Here is a 16989-nt window from a genome sequence, read left to right on the forward strand (position 1 = left end):
ATTTTTCGGGACATTTGCACTAGTCAATAAGTGTGTGTGTGTGTGTGTGTGTGTGTGTATACACATATGCCATATTATCTGAGGTACTGAAATTATGAGGGTATCTCCTCATGAGTTTGTGCCCATCAGCTGAGTTTGTTTGTTTGTTTGTTTGATTGATTGATTGAATGTTTGTCACATTTATATGCCACTCTATATAAAATATCAGGGTGGTTTACAATCCAAAACAACAAACAAAACCTAAAAATCATATAAACAGATTGAAATTACCATAAATAAAACTTTAAAACATCATAAACTAAAAGCCTGATAAAACAGGTGTATTTTCAAAAGTTGTTTTAAAACCACCAGAGATGGGGAGATTCTGATTTCACTTGGGAGTGTGTTCCAGAGCATCAGGGCAACCCGAGAAAAGGCCTGGTTTTGGATCATCAGCAAGCGAGCCGATGGCAAGTGCCAGAGACCAACCGGATTACCCCTGAGACCAGCCTGACAGCCACATTCTGCACCAGTTGCAGTTTCTGAATTATGTACAAGGGCAGGTCATCATAGAGCACATTGCAGTAGTCAAGCCTGGATGTTACCAGCATATGCACCACTGTTTTGAGGTAATTTCTCTCATGAAATGGATGTAGCTGGTGTATCAACCAGAGCTGATTAAAAAAAGCACTCCTGGCCACTGCCTCAACCTGAGATATCAGGGAGAGGTTTGGGTCCAGAAGTACTCCCAAGCTACGTGCGTGATCTTTCAGGGGGAGTGTAACCCCATCCAGAACAGGCAGATCTAAACCACTTTCCTAAGTTCTGGCCTCCCACAACAAGTAACTCCATCTTGTTTGGATTCAATTTCAGTTTGTTCTCCCTCATCCAGCTCATTACCGATTCCAAGTAAGCATTTAGAGAGGTTAAGCCATTTCCTGAAGAAGTTGACTTGGAGAAATAGATTTGGCTGTCATTAGCATATTGATGCCACCCAGCACCAAATCTCCTGATGATCTCTCCCAGCTGCTTCATGAATATGTTAAAAAGCATTAGAGATAGAATGGAGCCCATACAATACAATATCTATACAATAGTTCTCACTTTGAAGAGCAACAGTCTCCAAGGGACACCATCTGGAATCTTCCCAAGAAGTAGGAGTGGAACCACTCCAAAGCAATGCCTCCCACCCCCAGACCCCTCAGGTGGTCCAGAAGGATACCATGGTTGATGGTATTGAAAGCCACTGAGAAATCCAAGAGGACCAACAGGGTTATACTCCTCCTGTCGATTCCTAATTGGAGATCATCCATTTGGCTGACCAAAGCAGTCTCCACCCCATAAACTACCCAAAAGCCAGTTTAAAATGGGTCCAGATAATCTGCTTCTTCCAAGACTAACTGGAGTTGAGAAGCCACCACCTTGCCTAACCAAGGAAGATTGAAGACTATAATTGCCTAGTTCTGAGGGATCCAGTGCAGGTTTCTTCAAATGTAATCTAACAATTGCCTCCTTAAGGCAAGGAGGCATTCTGCCCTCCCTCAGAGAGGCACTGATGATACTAACAAGACCCTCTTCAATAACTTCCCTGCTAGATTGTATAAGCCATGTAGGACATGGGTCAAGAGAACAGTGGTAAGGTGAACTTCTGCTTGTGCATGTCCTCGGGAGACACAAACTGAAACTGATCCAACCTAACCCATACAAGAGGAGTTGCTGGACATCTCCACAGTAGACTCTGCAATAACTGTGGGATCCAGTTCAGCTTAAATTGGAGATATTTTATATGCATAAAACTCATTAGAGGTGTCACAGCGAGTCACTGATGACTCTAAATTCCAATTCAAGTGTGGAGGGGAGGGGTACATACTAGTCCCCTCACAACCCAGGGCATTTTTCACCCAGGGCTTTTAGCTTGCATCTCCTCCAGAATGGAGGGTGTGCGTTCACATATCAGCCAGATTTACCCCAAAGACCCTCTAAGCTATCAGGGACCACTTTGCACACGATTCAGGTTTTTGATTGCACGTTATAGTGCAGCCCAATTTATATCCAGGGCAAAAAAAATAAATACACTTTTTGTGTCATTTTTGGTGGGTAACTTTGAATTCGCAATAAAGCCTTGCAGTAAACCCAAGGTAAAACCTGCTGTGTGAAAAACACCCTGGACAGCTCTGCTGGACATGAGCTTGCAGATGCAATGCACACAGAAAAGAACTGCTTCTTTGCTACACGCATTGCCTGAGCATAGATCTTCATATGTGCTCTGTGCAACCCGGACAATTAACACGCATCTTATAAAGCACACCAATTACTTGAAAAACATGACATGTGTGCATTTCTCCACCACCCCCACCGCCAGTTATACTATTCCCACATTAGCTAGGAAATGGAAATTTGGTACATTCATAATACTCATGATAATAAATACTCACATAATGCATACATAATAGACACAACTAGATGTGATTGGATCCAATCTCAGTTCTCCCACTGTCACATCCAGAGGTGCACCTAAGTAGTTTTGGAGCCTGGACCTAAAGGCCTTTGGAGGCCCCCCTCTGCAAGTTGGACATCATTATTTAACATGTAGGTTCTTGAAGGCACAAACCACACCACCCAGGACAGACTAAAGAGTATTTGGGGGCTCCCAGGGTGTGTGGAGGCCATGGACTTCAGCCCCAAAGTCCAGGGGTAAGAGCACCTCTGGTCACATCTAGTTTGGCCCTCGCTCACTATAGCCCTATTCAGGGGTGTAGCTATAATTGAGTGGATGAGTTCAATGAATCTGGGCACCTGAGCTCCTGAGAGCCCCCCCTCCCAGCAACCTTCCCTCCCTATTTTCTTCATTATCTCCCTCAGTCTGAAGGACCGCTGGGGGTGAACACAGGCCCCCTCTTCCCTAGCTATGCACCTGGCCCTATTCAAATTATGTTCAACACTTGTACAATGAGTGTGCAGTTTTTAATTAGGTCTGTTTTAACAGATTGTATCCTACACTGTGTTTTATTTGTTTTACTGTTTTGAATTTTATTGTTTTCCCATTGTGAGCAGCCCCTATTGTTCTGGAGGGTTAGTGTGTGCATTTCTGATTGATTGATTGATTGATTGATTGATTGATTGATTGATTGTCGTATATACCACCATATATATACATCTCTAGGCAGTGTACACCATCTCAAATTACAATATAAAAATAAAACAAAAAATTAAAACACTCACAGAATAAAAACATTTTCACAGAGAGAAGCAAAATAATTTCACAGGATAAAAACAATTAATCAGTTTAAAATTAATTTTAATTAAAAGCCTGAAGAAACAGGTGTGTCTTAAGGGACTTTTTAAAAGCAATCAGAGATGGAGAAGACCTTCTTTTGACAGGGAGTGCATTCCAAAGCCCTGGGGCAGCCACAGAGAAGGCCCAATCCCCATTCAGCCATGAGACTTGCTGGGTGACTCTGGGCCAGTCACTTCTCTCTCAGCCTAACCTATTTCACAGGGTTGTTGTGAGGAGAAACTCAAGTATGTAGTACAAGTATGTAGTACACTACTCTGGGGCTCCTTTGAGGAAGAGCGGGATATAAATGTAAAAAACAATATAAATGTAAAAAACAATAAATAAAAAACAAATAAAAATAAAGTCACCTCCAGAAGAGCCAGTGTCAACCATAAGCAGACCTCCCCAGATTAAATAAATGCAGTGTACACTGGTACAGGTCTGTACACAGGTACAGTTATTTACATGCTATGTTGAACACAGGTACAGCATTACACTTCCCATCTGTACCATGCATTTGAGGGGCCTGTATCCAGGTGCACTTTTAGAATGAACACTGGTACAATAATTCATGCAAAAACATATATGAGTGTACAGGCATCTGTACATGGGTAGAATATAGTGTCTGACTAGGGCTGTTGTTTGCTAGAAAGTCTAAAATGAGGGACACTTTGTACATCTCTCCTGATAAACAATGGAGTCAAAGTAAGCTCTCAAATTATGAAGGTGCTTCCAGGTCACCCACAGAGCTGAAACTTGGCAAACATCGCGTCAAGGACAGTATGATTACCACAAAAAGATAACATAGGACAATTTTGTAACTATCAATCAAAATATGGGACATGAATTTTACCTCAGAATAGATTCTAGCATTCCAGCCCAAAGCAAATGTAGTTGGGTGGAATGATGGGGTTGTGGGAGTTCCATTGCCTCTTCAGGCTTGGATTTGAGGGAACACTTCCAAAAAATAGTCAAGAATTTAGGATGGTATACAATGCAAGCTTCACTTGCAATGTATATAATTCTGCAAGAGTTGCATATGTATGAAGTCCTTTTGATTCCAGAATTAGCAGTTTCTCAGAATAAACTCTATTGGCCACAATACTGCAAAACCTCTTGTTTATGCAACTGGTGCTTTTCATTCAGAAATCAGGTGGTAAAATTCTCATTCCATGGTAGGTCTTTACATAAGACTGGCTTACAAGCCATCACATGCCTGCTGTGTAGCCTTGCCATGTCCCCTGGAATTTAGGGTAGCCACCAGATTTTGGCTTCTCCACCCAGCTGCTAAATTCAGAGGCGTAACTAGGGAAAACGGCACCCGGGGCAAGCACTGAAATTGTGCCCCCCGCCGCCCCTCCAACATAAATCTGACTGACACACATGTTTCAGAAAACTTGTATGTCAAACATCAGAATTATGATGCAATGATGATACATATGACATTATACTTAGGTTTTTCCTCACAACAACCCTGTGGATCAACAGACGGATTTCATATGGCTCAGAATCAGGACAACGAATACTGAATCCAGCCGATGGAAGAAAAGAGTAATGATTGACACAAATCAAACTCCTCATCCAATTTGCCTGGGTTTGCATTTTAAAATGTCTTCCCGGTGCTGCTGTAACAAAACTTGTAAATAAAACTTCCATGGCTAAATGTGGGTTTGTAAATCTAAGATTAAATACATGCTTCCATCAATATGTATACACACCATACACAACATGAAGGTGCACACCACACATTCAGAGACTACCACAGGATTTAAAAACCAACCATATAACATAATCCTTGAAGACAGAAATACATATATCCATTTTGGGGTTAAATATAGAGGCTATTTAGAATTCACCAAAAACAAATTCAAGCATTCACAGAGGAAATAAAATATTTCTAACCCAGAGAACCATATATTCCTTAGGACCTTAAAAAAAATAATTCCCCATAAACATATACTGATCTGCTCACCTCTGTCCACTTAGCAAAATGTTGGTCTGTAATGAAAAGCCAGTGCCCAGGTTAGGGTTGCCAGCACTGACCGAAGGGATTCTTGGGGATCCGATTTTTTCACTCACACTATCCCCCACCCCAACATTATTTACCACAATATTAAGCCGCTAAAATCGCCAGGATTCCTTTCAATAGTCACCTCTGAGGTTGATGCCGATTCTTGGGGAGACCAGGCCAACGCTGGAGGGTCGATAGCCCGGTTGCTATCCAACCACCCCTGCACTGCCAACTGAACAGAGGTGGAGGATTCTGGTCCTGCTAACGCCGGCGAAGATCAAGCAGGCTCAGTCAGAGGGCGTTTTGTGAAGCGACCGGGTTAAGCTGTTCTTCGCGTCTTGGGAGAAAGGGAGGCGGCCCCTCGGCTCCAGTTTCCTAGAGCCCGCCGGCTTCTGCTGCGCCCGCCCACTCCCGCAGCGTCGCGCGGGGCCACGCCGCCGCCTTGTCTCGGGGAGCCATCTGGACGTGCTGCGATGGGAGCCTGGGCCCTGGCAGGGATGGTGCTTTGCAGCCTGGCTGCTGCAAGCCTGGGTAAGGTCGCGGCAGGGGCAAGAGAGCGAGGGGCGTGTGTGTCCTCGTCCTGCCTGTGCCTGCTGCAGCCCCAGCCCCAGCAACGACGCTTTCCTTTGCGACCGCACCACCAGCCCACCATGTGGGCGAACCGAGCTGGGAGGATGGACGCATCCGCATTCATGCGCAGCGCGACTCGGCACGCCGGCCGAGTCGCGTGTGCGTGCGTGACTAGAGACCCAAGCCACTATAGGGCCTCTTTCTGGCTGTGACTGGCCTGAAGTTCCAGACAGAGCGCCGCCCGCCAAGCCAGCCAGGCCAGCAAAGCAATGGGGGGGGCGCAGGTGCAGAAGGGACTGCTGGCGCTCGTGGGGGAGGGGGCGCCGACGCTTCTGAGCCAGAGAACTTTGTATTTAAAAAAAAATTTTTTTAAAAAAATTGGATCGGCCGGGGTCATGACGGTGCCCCCCACGTAACCCAAAAAGATGGTGCCCGGGGCACGTGCCCCCCTGCCCCCCCTATAGTTACGCCTCTGGCTAAATTCCACCAGGATTTACACGGATTTCAAATGTGCTGCCTGGATTGCCCGGATTTTACTCTGGATCTGATCACATGGGAGGGCAGAGAAGGACGGGGAAGTATACAAATCTGTCAAATATATAAATAAATAAAATGCAAATTAGTCACACATAATTTGCATAATTTGCAAATTATGCCACCTGGGTTTGGGAAGCTTGAAAATGGAACCCTACTGCTTTGGCAAGTTACTATTCAGTAAAGCATTGCCAATATTCACTGCAGTAGTAACCTGTTAGAAGAAAGTAGTGGGGGAACTGGAATGAATCTGAGCCCCATGGGATAAATAGCATTTGGGTCAGGAAAATTGTGCAGGAGGAATGGGCTAACCCCTCCTTCTCCAACAATCCAATCACATACACCTGCAGCTTCTTTTAGGAGGAGGAAGAAGAGAAGTACCTTCTAGCCTAAGACAATTCAATTCAGCCCCCTCTCCCCAATTATGTTTTCAAACTTTTTTTTAAATCAGGTCATCCAATCAGGGATCTCTCAATGTCTCATCTAGTTTGGCTCTTAGAAGCTAGGGAAATCTCAAATGTTTTGTCTTTTTTCTTTGTTTCTGTAACATCTCTGGCTAGTTGGCATATTGATTGTTTAAAATCCATTGCTGACATGCTGCACAGGCATCAAGAATGGAGCAAGAGCTCTTCCCTCACAAACAGCCAGGAAACAAACTGCGTGTGAAGTTTCCCACAAAAGACAGAGAGGGAGGAGGGAGCAATTTTTGCTTCTCCGCCTCCCCCGCCAAAAGCCCTTTTGTGAGGTGTGTTCATAAGCCTGTGTGGCATATGACCTGTTTATTCTGCTTCAGTTGGGCACATAGTTCCTATTTGTATGACTGCAGTAAGTGCCCCAACAGCTCATTCATGCAGGCTTATACTCCACTGTGGTGGTGCATAAAATATTAGGAGGCTACAGTGACTTGCAAAGTATTAAGTAAGCATGATCTTTGTTTAATATACAACCTGGGAAAAGCTGTTCAAATCCATTCAAATTTTCTAAAGCTAGTGGAGATGGCTGGTTCTAAGTAGAAGCTGGCTAAACAGCCATGTTGATTTATTTTATTTTTTGCTAGAAATCTGTCTATTATAGGTCCCATGTGCTTTTCATTAGTAATTACTTGGTCAACAAGAGTGCATTCTCTACTGCTTTTCTCATATTAATAATGCCAGTCTTTGCGCAAGCTGTGATTTGAGATACTGCAAGTTGGTCCAATCCAATTACTAGTACACTGGCTCTTCCTGCTATGATTTATGGTAGCTCAGTTTAGTGCACAAGATCAAGATATTAACATTAAAATGTGTTCTATGGGTCATAAGTGAAATTCCTAACAATGTGAACCAGGTGATTCTACCAGAACAAGGTAATTCCTAACAAGGTCCCCTACAGCAGAACCAGGTTAACAATTTAAATTTTGTTGTAAACCGACCAGAGACGTAGGTTTTGGGCAGTATAAAAATATGTTAAATAAATTAAATTAAATTAAATTAATTAAAGAAATATACATACAATATCTGAGGACTGGTAAGAGCCACAAACAAATGGTCAGGTCAACAACTGACTAGAGGAGACAGGACCTCTTTTAGGGCTTTGTCCAATGCAGGACCCCAAAGGCATGAAAACCTTATGTTTCAAAATGGACAAAGGGGACTGGGCCTGAGAAGGATGTTCTTCCAGCTATTCAGAGGAAATGTGAAACAAAAGGGCTCCCAAAGGAGTAGCTTAGGCAACCAAAAACTAAGATATAATGTAGGGTTCGACCAGGTTCAAGTTCTACCCTGACAGGTTTGACCTGTTGGGGTTGAACAAGGCAAACAGGTTCAACCATTCAAAGTCAAACCGAAACACACATACCCCCGTTAAGTCCGACCTTGATGGTTCAGGGGAACCTCGATAGTTCGGGGGGTTAGCAATTAAAAAATAAAGCTTTTTTAGCTTTAGCCCCTTTGGGGAGCTTCCTCTAGCCTGTGGGGGGTCCGTGAAGGTTCTCCCTCCCCCCGCCGGCCTTGGTCATCACCACCGTGGCCCATTCAGCCACTTTATTCGGCCCATTCAGGCCTCCGTATTTTTGTGCGGTGGCCATTTTGCCCACCACCGCACATGTGCATATGGATTCTGCAAGGCCTGGCATGGCCCAGGGCCTCACAGAGGCCATTTGCACATGCGCAGTAGCAGGCAAAATGGCCACCACACAAAAATATAGAGGCCCGAATGGACTGAATAAAGAATGGGCCACAGCGGGGGGAGGGGGAAACTTCACAGACCACCCCCCCACCGCAGCCCAGAGGAAGCCCCCCGAAGAGGCTAAAGGTTAAAAAAAATTAACAATCCCAACCCACCCACCCCACACCGGACTGGGGGGGGTGTTTCTAAGGGGTGCTGCACTGAACTGGTCCGGTCGGGTTCAAGTCCGGTCCAGACCCAAACCAAACCAAACCAGACCAGCCAGTTCCGTGCACATCCCTAACAGAAAGAAGATGATTTCTCTGGTACTGGTCATGAAGATGTATGATTTCATGCATTTAGTGAAGTGGGCATTAGTCCACAGAAGCTTCTGCTGAGATACATTTGTTAGCTCTTAAGGTGCCACAAAAGGGCTTGTGGCATCTCAAAGGCTAACAAATCTATTTCAGCAGAAACCATTGCAGATTCATGCCCATTTCATCAGATATTTTAAAGTCAGTGCTAAAGAACAGTTTAGACATAATAGAGCCTGTTCGGCAAACCCCCACACCCCCCACACACCAGTCATGCACATGGCGTGGCTAGAATGCTTGGAGTTTTCAGTGCCGCAGTTCAGCCCCACAGGGTAGCAGTAGGGTGGGGTGGCTGCAGGAGGCCCCCCCCTGGATTTTAGAGGCTCCCCTGGACCTTGGAGGCATTGTGGTTCCAAAAAAAGATATGCACCTTTAACTTATTTTAAAAATTGTAACTTTTTAATCTTAACTCGTGGCTGGTGGGGGTTTTTCCACTTATAATGTGCAAATATTGACCATGCAGGGGCTTATTTTTCCATTTTTCTGCTCGGTTCTTGACTTGTTCTTTCTTGTAGGCCTGCTTTCTTTCATTGGTGTTGAATAGTTTCTTATTATTGACCATTTGAAGTGCATCTTCTTCACTGTCCTTGATATATTCTTCAAGGCCTCTTTTCTCCTCCTCTACTGTTTGATGGACTTGCAGCATTCCTCTTCCACCTGGGCTGCGAGGGAAGTATAGCCTCTCTACATTACTGCGGGGGTGCAGAGCATGATTGATGGTCATGATTTTCCTGGTCTTACGATCTAGAGTCTCTAGGTCTGCCTGGGTCCAGTCTATTATTCCTATAGTGTATCTGATAACAGGTATAGCCCAGGTGTTTATGGCTTGTATGGTGTTCCCGCCATTGAGTTTGGACTTGAGGATTTTTCTAACTCTCCTGAAGTATTCACTTCCAATCTTTCTTTTAACTTCAGTGTGTGCAATGTTATCAGCCTGGAGAATGCCCAAGTATTTGTAAAGTTCTTTCTCTTCCAGGTTCTTGATTTTGCTTCCATTGGGCAGTTCTATTCCTTCTGTTTTTCTTATTTTTACTCTGCTCATTATTAATGCAGTACACTTGTCTAGTCCAAACTCCATTGCTATATCGCTACTGAATATACAGACAGTGTTTAGCAGTGATTCAATTTCTGACTGGGACTTTCCATACAACTTCAGATCGTCCATGTACAGCAGATGGTTGATTTTACTTGATGTTTTAGATGTTTGGTATGCAAGGCCTGTTCTGTTTAATATTTGTGAAAGTGGGATCATGGAGATTACAAACAGAGGGGATAGTGAGTCCCCTTGGAAAATGCCTCTTCTAATGCTAACCTGTCCAAGTGTCTCACCTTTGATTGTTAACTGTGTACTCCACATGTTCATTGCTTTTTTTTATAAATATCTGAATGTTTTTGCTGACACCAGTTGTTTCTAAACATTTTAGTATCCATGTGTGAGGCAATGAATCAAAGGCTTTCTTGTAGTCAATCCATGCAACACTTAGATTGGTTTTTCTTCTCTTGCAATTTTCTAAAATCATTTTGTCAATTAGCAGCTGGTCTTTTGTGCCTCTGGTGTTCGGGCAATTTCCTTTCTGTTCAACTGGAAGCTGTTTGTTAGTTAATAAGTGTTGCATCACTTCATCTGTTATTATTCCAGTTAATAATTTGAACATGGTTGGCAGGCAGGTTATCGGTCTATAATTACTTGGCACTCCACCTTTTGCTGGGTCTTTCATTATGAGATGAGTTTTCCCTGTTGTTAGCCATTGTTCAATATCACCTCCTTGCAAAATGTGATTGAACTGTTTTGATAGTTGTTTATGAAGGCTTGTTAGGTGTTTAAGCCAAAAGCCATGCAGTTCATCGTTCCCTGGCGCAGTCCAATTTTTAATTTTCTTTGCTCTTTCACTTATTAATTCTGGTGTTATTATTAGATCTTGCATTTGTTGGTTACATTTTTTGACCTCTTTCATCCAGCCTGCTTTATTATTATAATCTATTGGATTGTCCCATAATTTTCCCCAGAATTGCACTGTTTCTTCTTTATTTGGTGTTTCTAAGTTTCTTGCAGTTTCTCCTTCTGTGCTTTGGTAGAAACGTCTCTGATTCGACTGGAATTGGATATTCTGTCTGTGTTGTGTAATTCTGGCTTCGTATCTGCTAATCTTCTTTGACACTGCTGTTATTTGCTGCTTTATTATTTCCAGGACTTCTCTAATTCTCCTTGGATCTAGGTGGTATTTTTGGATCAGGTACTGTTTGGTGTTTTCATTCTTCAGCTTCTTGTCTTTCATATCTTTCAATTTACTAGCATCTGATCCAAGCCTAGCGATTTTATTTTCTAATCTAATGTTCCATTTAGGTGATGTACTGCTTTCTTTTTTTACAGGTCCACTGATCTTATATCCGAGCTCTTGTGTTGTTATTGTTGCTGCACTGTACATTAGTTGGTTTGTTTCTTGCAAATTATTGGTGGTTATTTCTGCAAGTGCAGCACTGATATCTTTTAATGCCTGAGCAAGTTTTTTTGGGGCAACTGTTTTGAGAGCTGGAAGTCGAACCCTGGTGGTTGTTTGGTTCATATGCTCAGTTATTTTTTGCTTTGGTTCTTGTTGCTTTTCTGTTAAATGGCATTCAGGTTTTTGAGGTGAAGGCAAAGGGGAGGTTGCCTGGTTTTGATTTTGAAACAGTTCAGCAACAGTGGCATCCTCTATTTCCAACACCTCCTCCACCTGCGCCTGAGCAACTTCTTCAGTTGGTGGTAATTCTTCTTCCATATATTGAGCCTGTGTTGCTCTTTGCAGTTCTTCCAGCTCAGCTCCTGTGAATACAGTATGTTATTTTTTATTATGTATCTTCTCTGGTCTGCTAGCCTTTGTTCTGTTATTTCTGTATCTGGATGCTTCTCTTTCCAAATTTGGTGCATTCTTTTTAAATAACCTCTTCTAGTTGGACTAGACTTGTAATAGCAGATCATTATTTCCTTGTTGGCATTTTTCGTATATTTTTTTTGGTTAAGTGACGTTTCTTCCAGTAAACTTGCAGTCTCCAGCCCTAGTTGCTCAACTGAAGATCCTGAGTCCTGTAGCCCACTTGCCACCAGATGTCCAGGGACTCCAGCACCTGGCGCGGTCCTTGATTTATTAAAGTTATGTCTCACCATATTGTTGATGGGAGAAGCACTCTTTGTCTGGCTCCTCTGGTGAGACCTGGCCAGTATGGTTGGACCTCTGGCATAGCTCTCACCTTCCTGAGAGCACACAACCCCCACAACCACGCCAAGGTAGTGCCTCACTGGGGGGGTACCTTCGAAGCCCTTCAGGTCCTTCAAAGCTACCTCTGAAGCCCTTCAGGTCCAAGCACCAAAATTACCTAGGTGCACCCATGGGTAGGGGTGTTATTTATTTATTTATTATATTTATTATTAAGACTTTTATACTGCCCTTCCAAAAGGCTCAGGGCGGTTTACATTAAAACACAATTAAAATCAGTTAATAATTAAAACAAAAATTATAAAGCATAAAACAATGATTAACAATTAAAAACATCGTAAAACAGCAATTAAATAATCAGAACAATTTAAAAACATGTTTTAAAAAGCTGAGAAAGCCTGGTTGAAGAGATGTGTTTTCAGAAGTTTTTAAAAAATTGCCAGAGATGGGGAGGCTCGTATCCCAGCAGGGAGCGCATTCCACAACCTCGGGGCAGCAGCCGAGAAGGCCCGTCTCTGTGTAGCCACCAAAAGAGTTGGCGGCAACTGGAGACGGACCTCCTCAAGTGACCTCAATGGGCGGTGGGGCTCATAGCGAAGAATATGCTCTCTTAAATACCCAGGGCCCAAGCCATTTAGGGCTTTATAAGTTATAACTAGCACTTTGTATTTTGCCCGGAAACCTATTGGCAGCCAGTGTAGCTCCTTCAACAGAGGAATAATGCCATCTCTCCAAGATGACCCAGAGACCAACCTGGCTGCCGCATTCTGAACCAACTGAAGTTTCTGGACTATGTACAAAGGCAGCCCCATGTAGAGTGCATTAGAAAAGTCAAATCTGGAGGTTACCAACAAATGTACCACTGTTTTGAGGTCATTGATCTCAAGAAACGGGCACAGCTGGCGTATCAGCCGAAGCTGATAGAAAGCGCCCCTGGCCACCGCCTCAACCTGAGAAACCAAGGAGAGACGTTGATCCAGAAGCACTCCCAGACTGTGAAACTGTTCCTTTTGGGGAAGTGTGACCCCATCTAGAACAGGTAGATCAAAATTGTCTCTAGGGTTCTGACCCCGCACAATAAGTACCTCCGTCTTATCTGGATTCAGCTTCAGTTTATTCTCCCTTATCCAGCCATAAGTGATAAGGTGTCACTTTATAAAGTGTCATAATCTGGGAGTGATACATGGCTCTTGGAAAGGAAACAGCAATTAGAGGTCCTTCCTCTAAGATCCTCAATAGGAACCCTGCAAGCACTTACTGCTCATCACTACTTTAACTATTTCAGAATGCCCTTCATGCCCTCCTTCTGAGGAGAGATTTACTAACTTCCCATGTTCAGACTTTTCTAGTTCCATGTTCTAGTAATCAGTGGCTAACATCCTGAGTACACATGTCTATTGAAATTATGTAGTCTTTAGAGGAACTCCTGAGCAGTGCTACTGAGTAACTTAGTCTGGATGTCGGCCAGTGTGGCTTGGGCTACATGTGACTCAGCATAGAGAATTCTAGATAATGTTAAGCATTAACCCTTTTGGATTCCCTTTTTGAGGAAGAGATACACCCCTTTTTTCTAATAACCATCTCTTAATCTGTGTATGTGCCACATTTCAGCTTTCTGTGTTATGTGAAAGTACCAAATTTGGAGACATATTTTAGGCCCTCGACCCTGCCCTTTGAGAGGGAGATCTACAGTGATCCATTTTCAACAACAACAAATATATATATACTGCTTTCCAACAAAAGTTTCCAAAGCGGTTGGGAAGGAAGGAAGGAAGGAAGGAAGGAAGGAAGGAAGGAAGGAAGGAAGGAAGGAAGGAAGGAAGATAAGACAGACACCATCAACAGCCACCGGAGGGATGCTGTGATCGGCTTGGATAGGGCCAGTAGCTCTCTCCCTGCTAAATAAAGAGAATCACCACTTTTAAAAGGTGCCTCTTTGCCCAGTTAGCAGGAAGGTGGGGTCAAAGCCTTTTCTGTGAATCAGGGTGTCCAAAGCAGGGCCAGGCCTAAGGGGCCAGGGTACCAACCTGAAGAGGACACTGAACTGAGTTTGCACAAATCACTCAACTTATCAACACTGGTAAACTAACCATGTGAGGAGTGGGGGAGAAGCCCTGAAGTCACTGCTTGCCCATGGTACTATTTAGCCTAGGGACAGCTCTGGTCCTGAGCTACAAGTGTACCAAATATGAATTCTCACATTGTTGTAGAAGAAGTTTTTTTCCTACAAACTTTGATGGCCCATGGTTTTGAAAGAGAGACAAATTACACATTTCATCCCCCCGCCACTAGTAAACATAGTATACATGTACCATGTTACAATAATCTAAGTTATATGGAACTGACCTAACAATTGTGATCTTGAGTAAGATACAACCCAATCATCTTTGTATTTTTAATATATATTGTACATCTACATTCTAAGCTCTCTATATGCGCATTAAGCTCCATATGCAGTGTTGGCTTGTGAGCAATATTTTTAATGACTACTAATTACTACCCACTGACTACTTTACTGGTAGTCATTAGACTATTTGGTAAAAGGTACTGTAACACTTCCTCTATGCTTCTCATTCTGTGGGCCCACCCAGTGAATCATATTCAAATACTAAAATCTTGCAGCTTTTGCTACCTACATCAGCAAAAATATTTATTTATTTTGTCACATTTAGGTAAACCAGCGGGGTATGGAGGCAACAGACGTCCACTTCCCACCAAAGGAATAGTAGATGAATGCTGCTTCCAGAGCTGTGAACTGAGACGGCTGGAGATGTACTGCGCTCCTAGCAAACCACCTAAATCAGCACGGTCTGTACGAGCTCAACGCCACACTGATATGCCTAAAGCACAAAAGGTAGGCAGAACATGACAGAATACAACCTACAACATTGTTGCACCTGAAGATTTAAGTCCAGCATCATTGCAAAGATAACCAAATAACCCCAAATTTTCCATGTATAATTCACTCTTCATGCATTCACACACCTAGGAATTATTTATTAATTTTATCATCATCCTCCTCCTAAATACGTGCCCCAAGATGTCCCTTGTTTCTGACATTTTGGTGATCCTTAAGATGATAAACATCTGGTAAACATGGGCTGGCAGAGGCTGGCAGCCAATATTTAAGATCACATTTTGCATTCATAAGTTCCAGGGTTGAGTTCCTACCATCTCCAGTTAGAGGATCTAAGGAACTCCAGTTAGAGTTCCTACCAACTGCAGTTAGAGGAGTCCTTCCCATAAAGACTGGAAAAGACTCTTTGGGAAGCTGCTGCAATTCAAGGGCAGATACTAAAATGCTAGATGGGCCAGTGATTTGACTCAATAATCAAGTAATTTCATATGTTTAAATTTAATCCCATAACAGCAGGGCCAGTCCTAGCCCAAATGGCAACCCAAGCAAGATACATACTGGGGCACCTCCCGCGGTAGTGCTGCTCCTTGACACCAGTGCTGCCCCCAACAGTGACATCAGCCCTGCCTCCCTCACGAGCACCACCCTTCTCCCCACCATTGCCAAGACAGCCTCACACTTTTCTGGACACTGCCAGCACTCTTGGTTTTAGATCAGCAGCTGCTACCTCTCTAAAACCAAGCAACAGCAGCCACAGCAAAGATGGAGTGGTGGTAGCCCCTGGCTTGTCTCTGGAAGAGAGCAGAGAACACCTGAAGCTGTCCTCACCCCAAGCCACAGAGCTTTCTTCTTCTTTCTTCCACCTTCTTGCTGGAGAATCTGAAAAGCAGCAGCCAGGGATTCACTGGAAGAGCCACAGGTCAGAGGCTGTGCCAGGTTCTCCCCCTGCAGCCGGGCTGAACTACAACTCCAAGGCTCCTTTTTAGTGCCTCAAAGGGCTGGGCTCCTTTTCTTCAGCTGTAGCTGAAGCCTGCAAGATACAGGTTAGGACATGTGTGCAGGGTGGGGTGGTCATCACTGACTGTGATGGAAGATTCACATTAAGCCACAACTTTGAGTTTGGCTGGCCAGAAAACCCCCTCTTCACTCTCATCTTATTTATCTATTATTTATTAATTTATCTTATTTAGCTATTATTTATTTTTCTTCTGTGTGCATTTTTATTGATAGAGGGGCTGTAACAAGGGAGGGGTCTAATGACCTGGTAAGGTCATTAGATCCAGAATCTGAAATAACCTAGCTGCACTCCTGGTGATGGCAATCTAAAGGTAAATTTATGTCGTCGAGTCGATGTCGACTTCTGGCGACCACAGAGCCATGTGGTTGTCTTTGGTAGAATACAAGAGGGGTTTACCATTGCTATGTCCTGTGCAGTATGAGATGCCTCCTTTCAGCATCTTCCTATATTGCCGATATAGGTGTTTCCCATAGTCTGGGAAACATACCAGCGGGGATTCGAACTAGCAACCTCTTGCTCTCTAGGCAAGTTACTTCCCCACATCGCCATTAGGTGGCTTCTGATGGCAGTCTAGGTGAAGCCATCTCAGTAGTGGGGGAAGATCAGAGGCTGCAGCAAGGACAGATGTTGTTCCTTGCACACTATTATGTGGGCTGCGTGCAGAGGACCATGAATTAATCTGTAGCATGAATGTGGACTGGCACACTGGACAAGACCAGTGTTTTTCAAATTCAGAGTTACTGGTGGTAAAATGAGGCTCTAAGGCCTAATTAGGCATATAAGCATCACTGAAAACCCAAGCCAGACTGAGCATTCAGAGAAGGATATTAGTTTTGTCTCATGACAAAAGGATCAGCATCCCTCCCATTGTGCGCCTGAATAAAGTTTGGAAGACCTAGACTAAACGTTTCTGCCCCTATTTAATATAGACCCACGAACTGGAACTAGGTTACTAGAAGTAGGTCAACATCATAGGATGATTTCAAGTCGATAAAAACACAGCCACCAATGCTTGCCAATGAAAGCAGGT

At 43.7% G+C, this 16989-nt stretch overlaps 1 protein-coding gene across 6 annotated transcripts in view; it reads left to right on the plus strand.

Annotated features, from left to right (window-relative positions):
* IGF1 (insulin like growth factor 1) overlaps positions 1-16989 on the plus strand; it is a 110897-nt gene that overhangs the window by 80587 nt on the left and 13321 nt on the right. For all 6 annotated transcript variants that reach the window (XM_053257617.1, XM_053257616.1, XM_053257621.1 and 3 more), the window contains exon 3: positions 14757-14938. In XM_053257617.1, coding sequence (XP_053113592.1) covers positions 14757-14938 — 182 coding nt within the window. The remainder of the gene's footprint in view (positions 1-14756; positions 14939-16989) is intronic.

The sequence above is a fragment of the Hemicordylus capensis genome, chromosome 5 (assembly GCF_027244095.1).
Source record: "Hemicordylus capensis ecotype Gifberg chromosome 5, rHemCap1.1.pri, whole genome shotgun sequence".
Lineage (NCBI taxonomy): Eukaryota > Metazoa > Chordata > Lepidosauria > Squamata > Cordylidae > Hemicordylus > Hemicordylus capensis.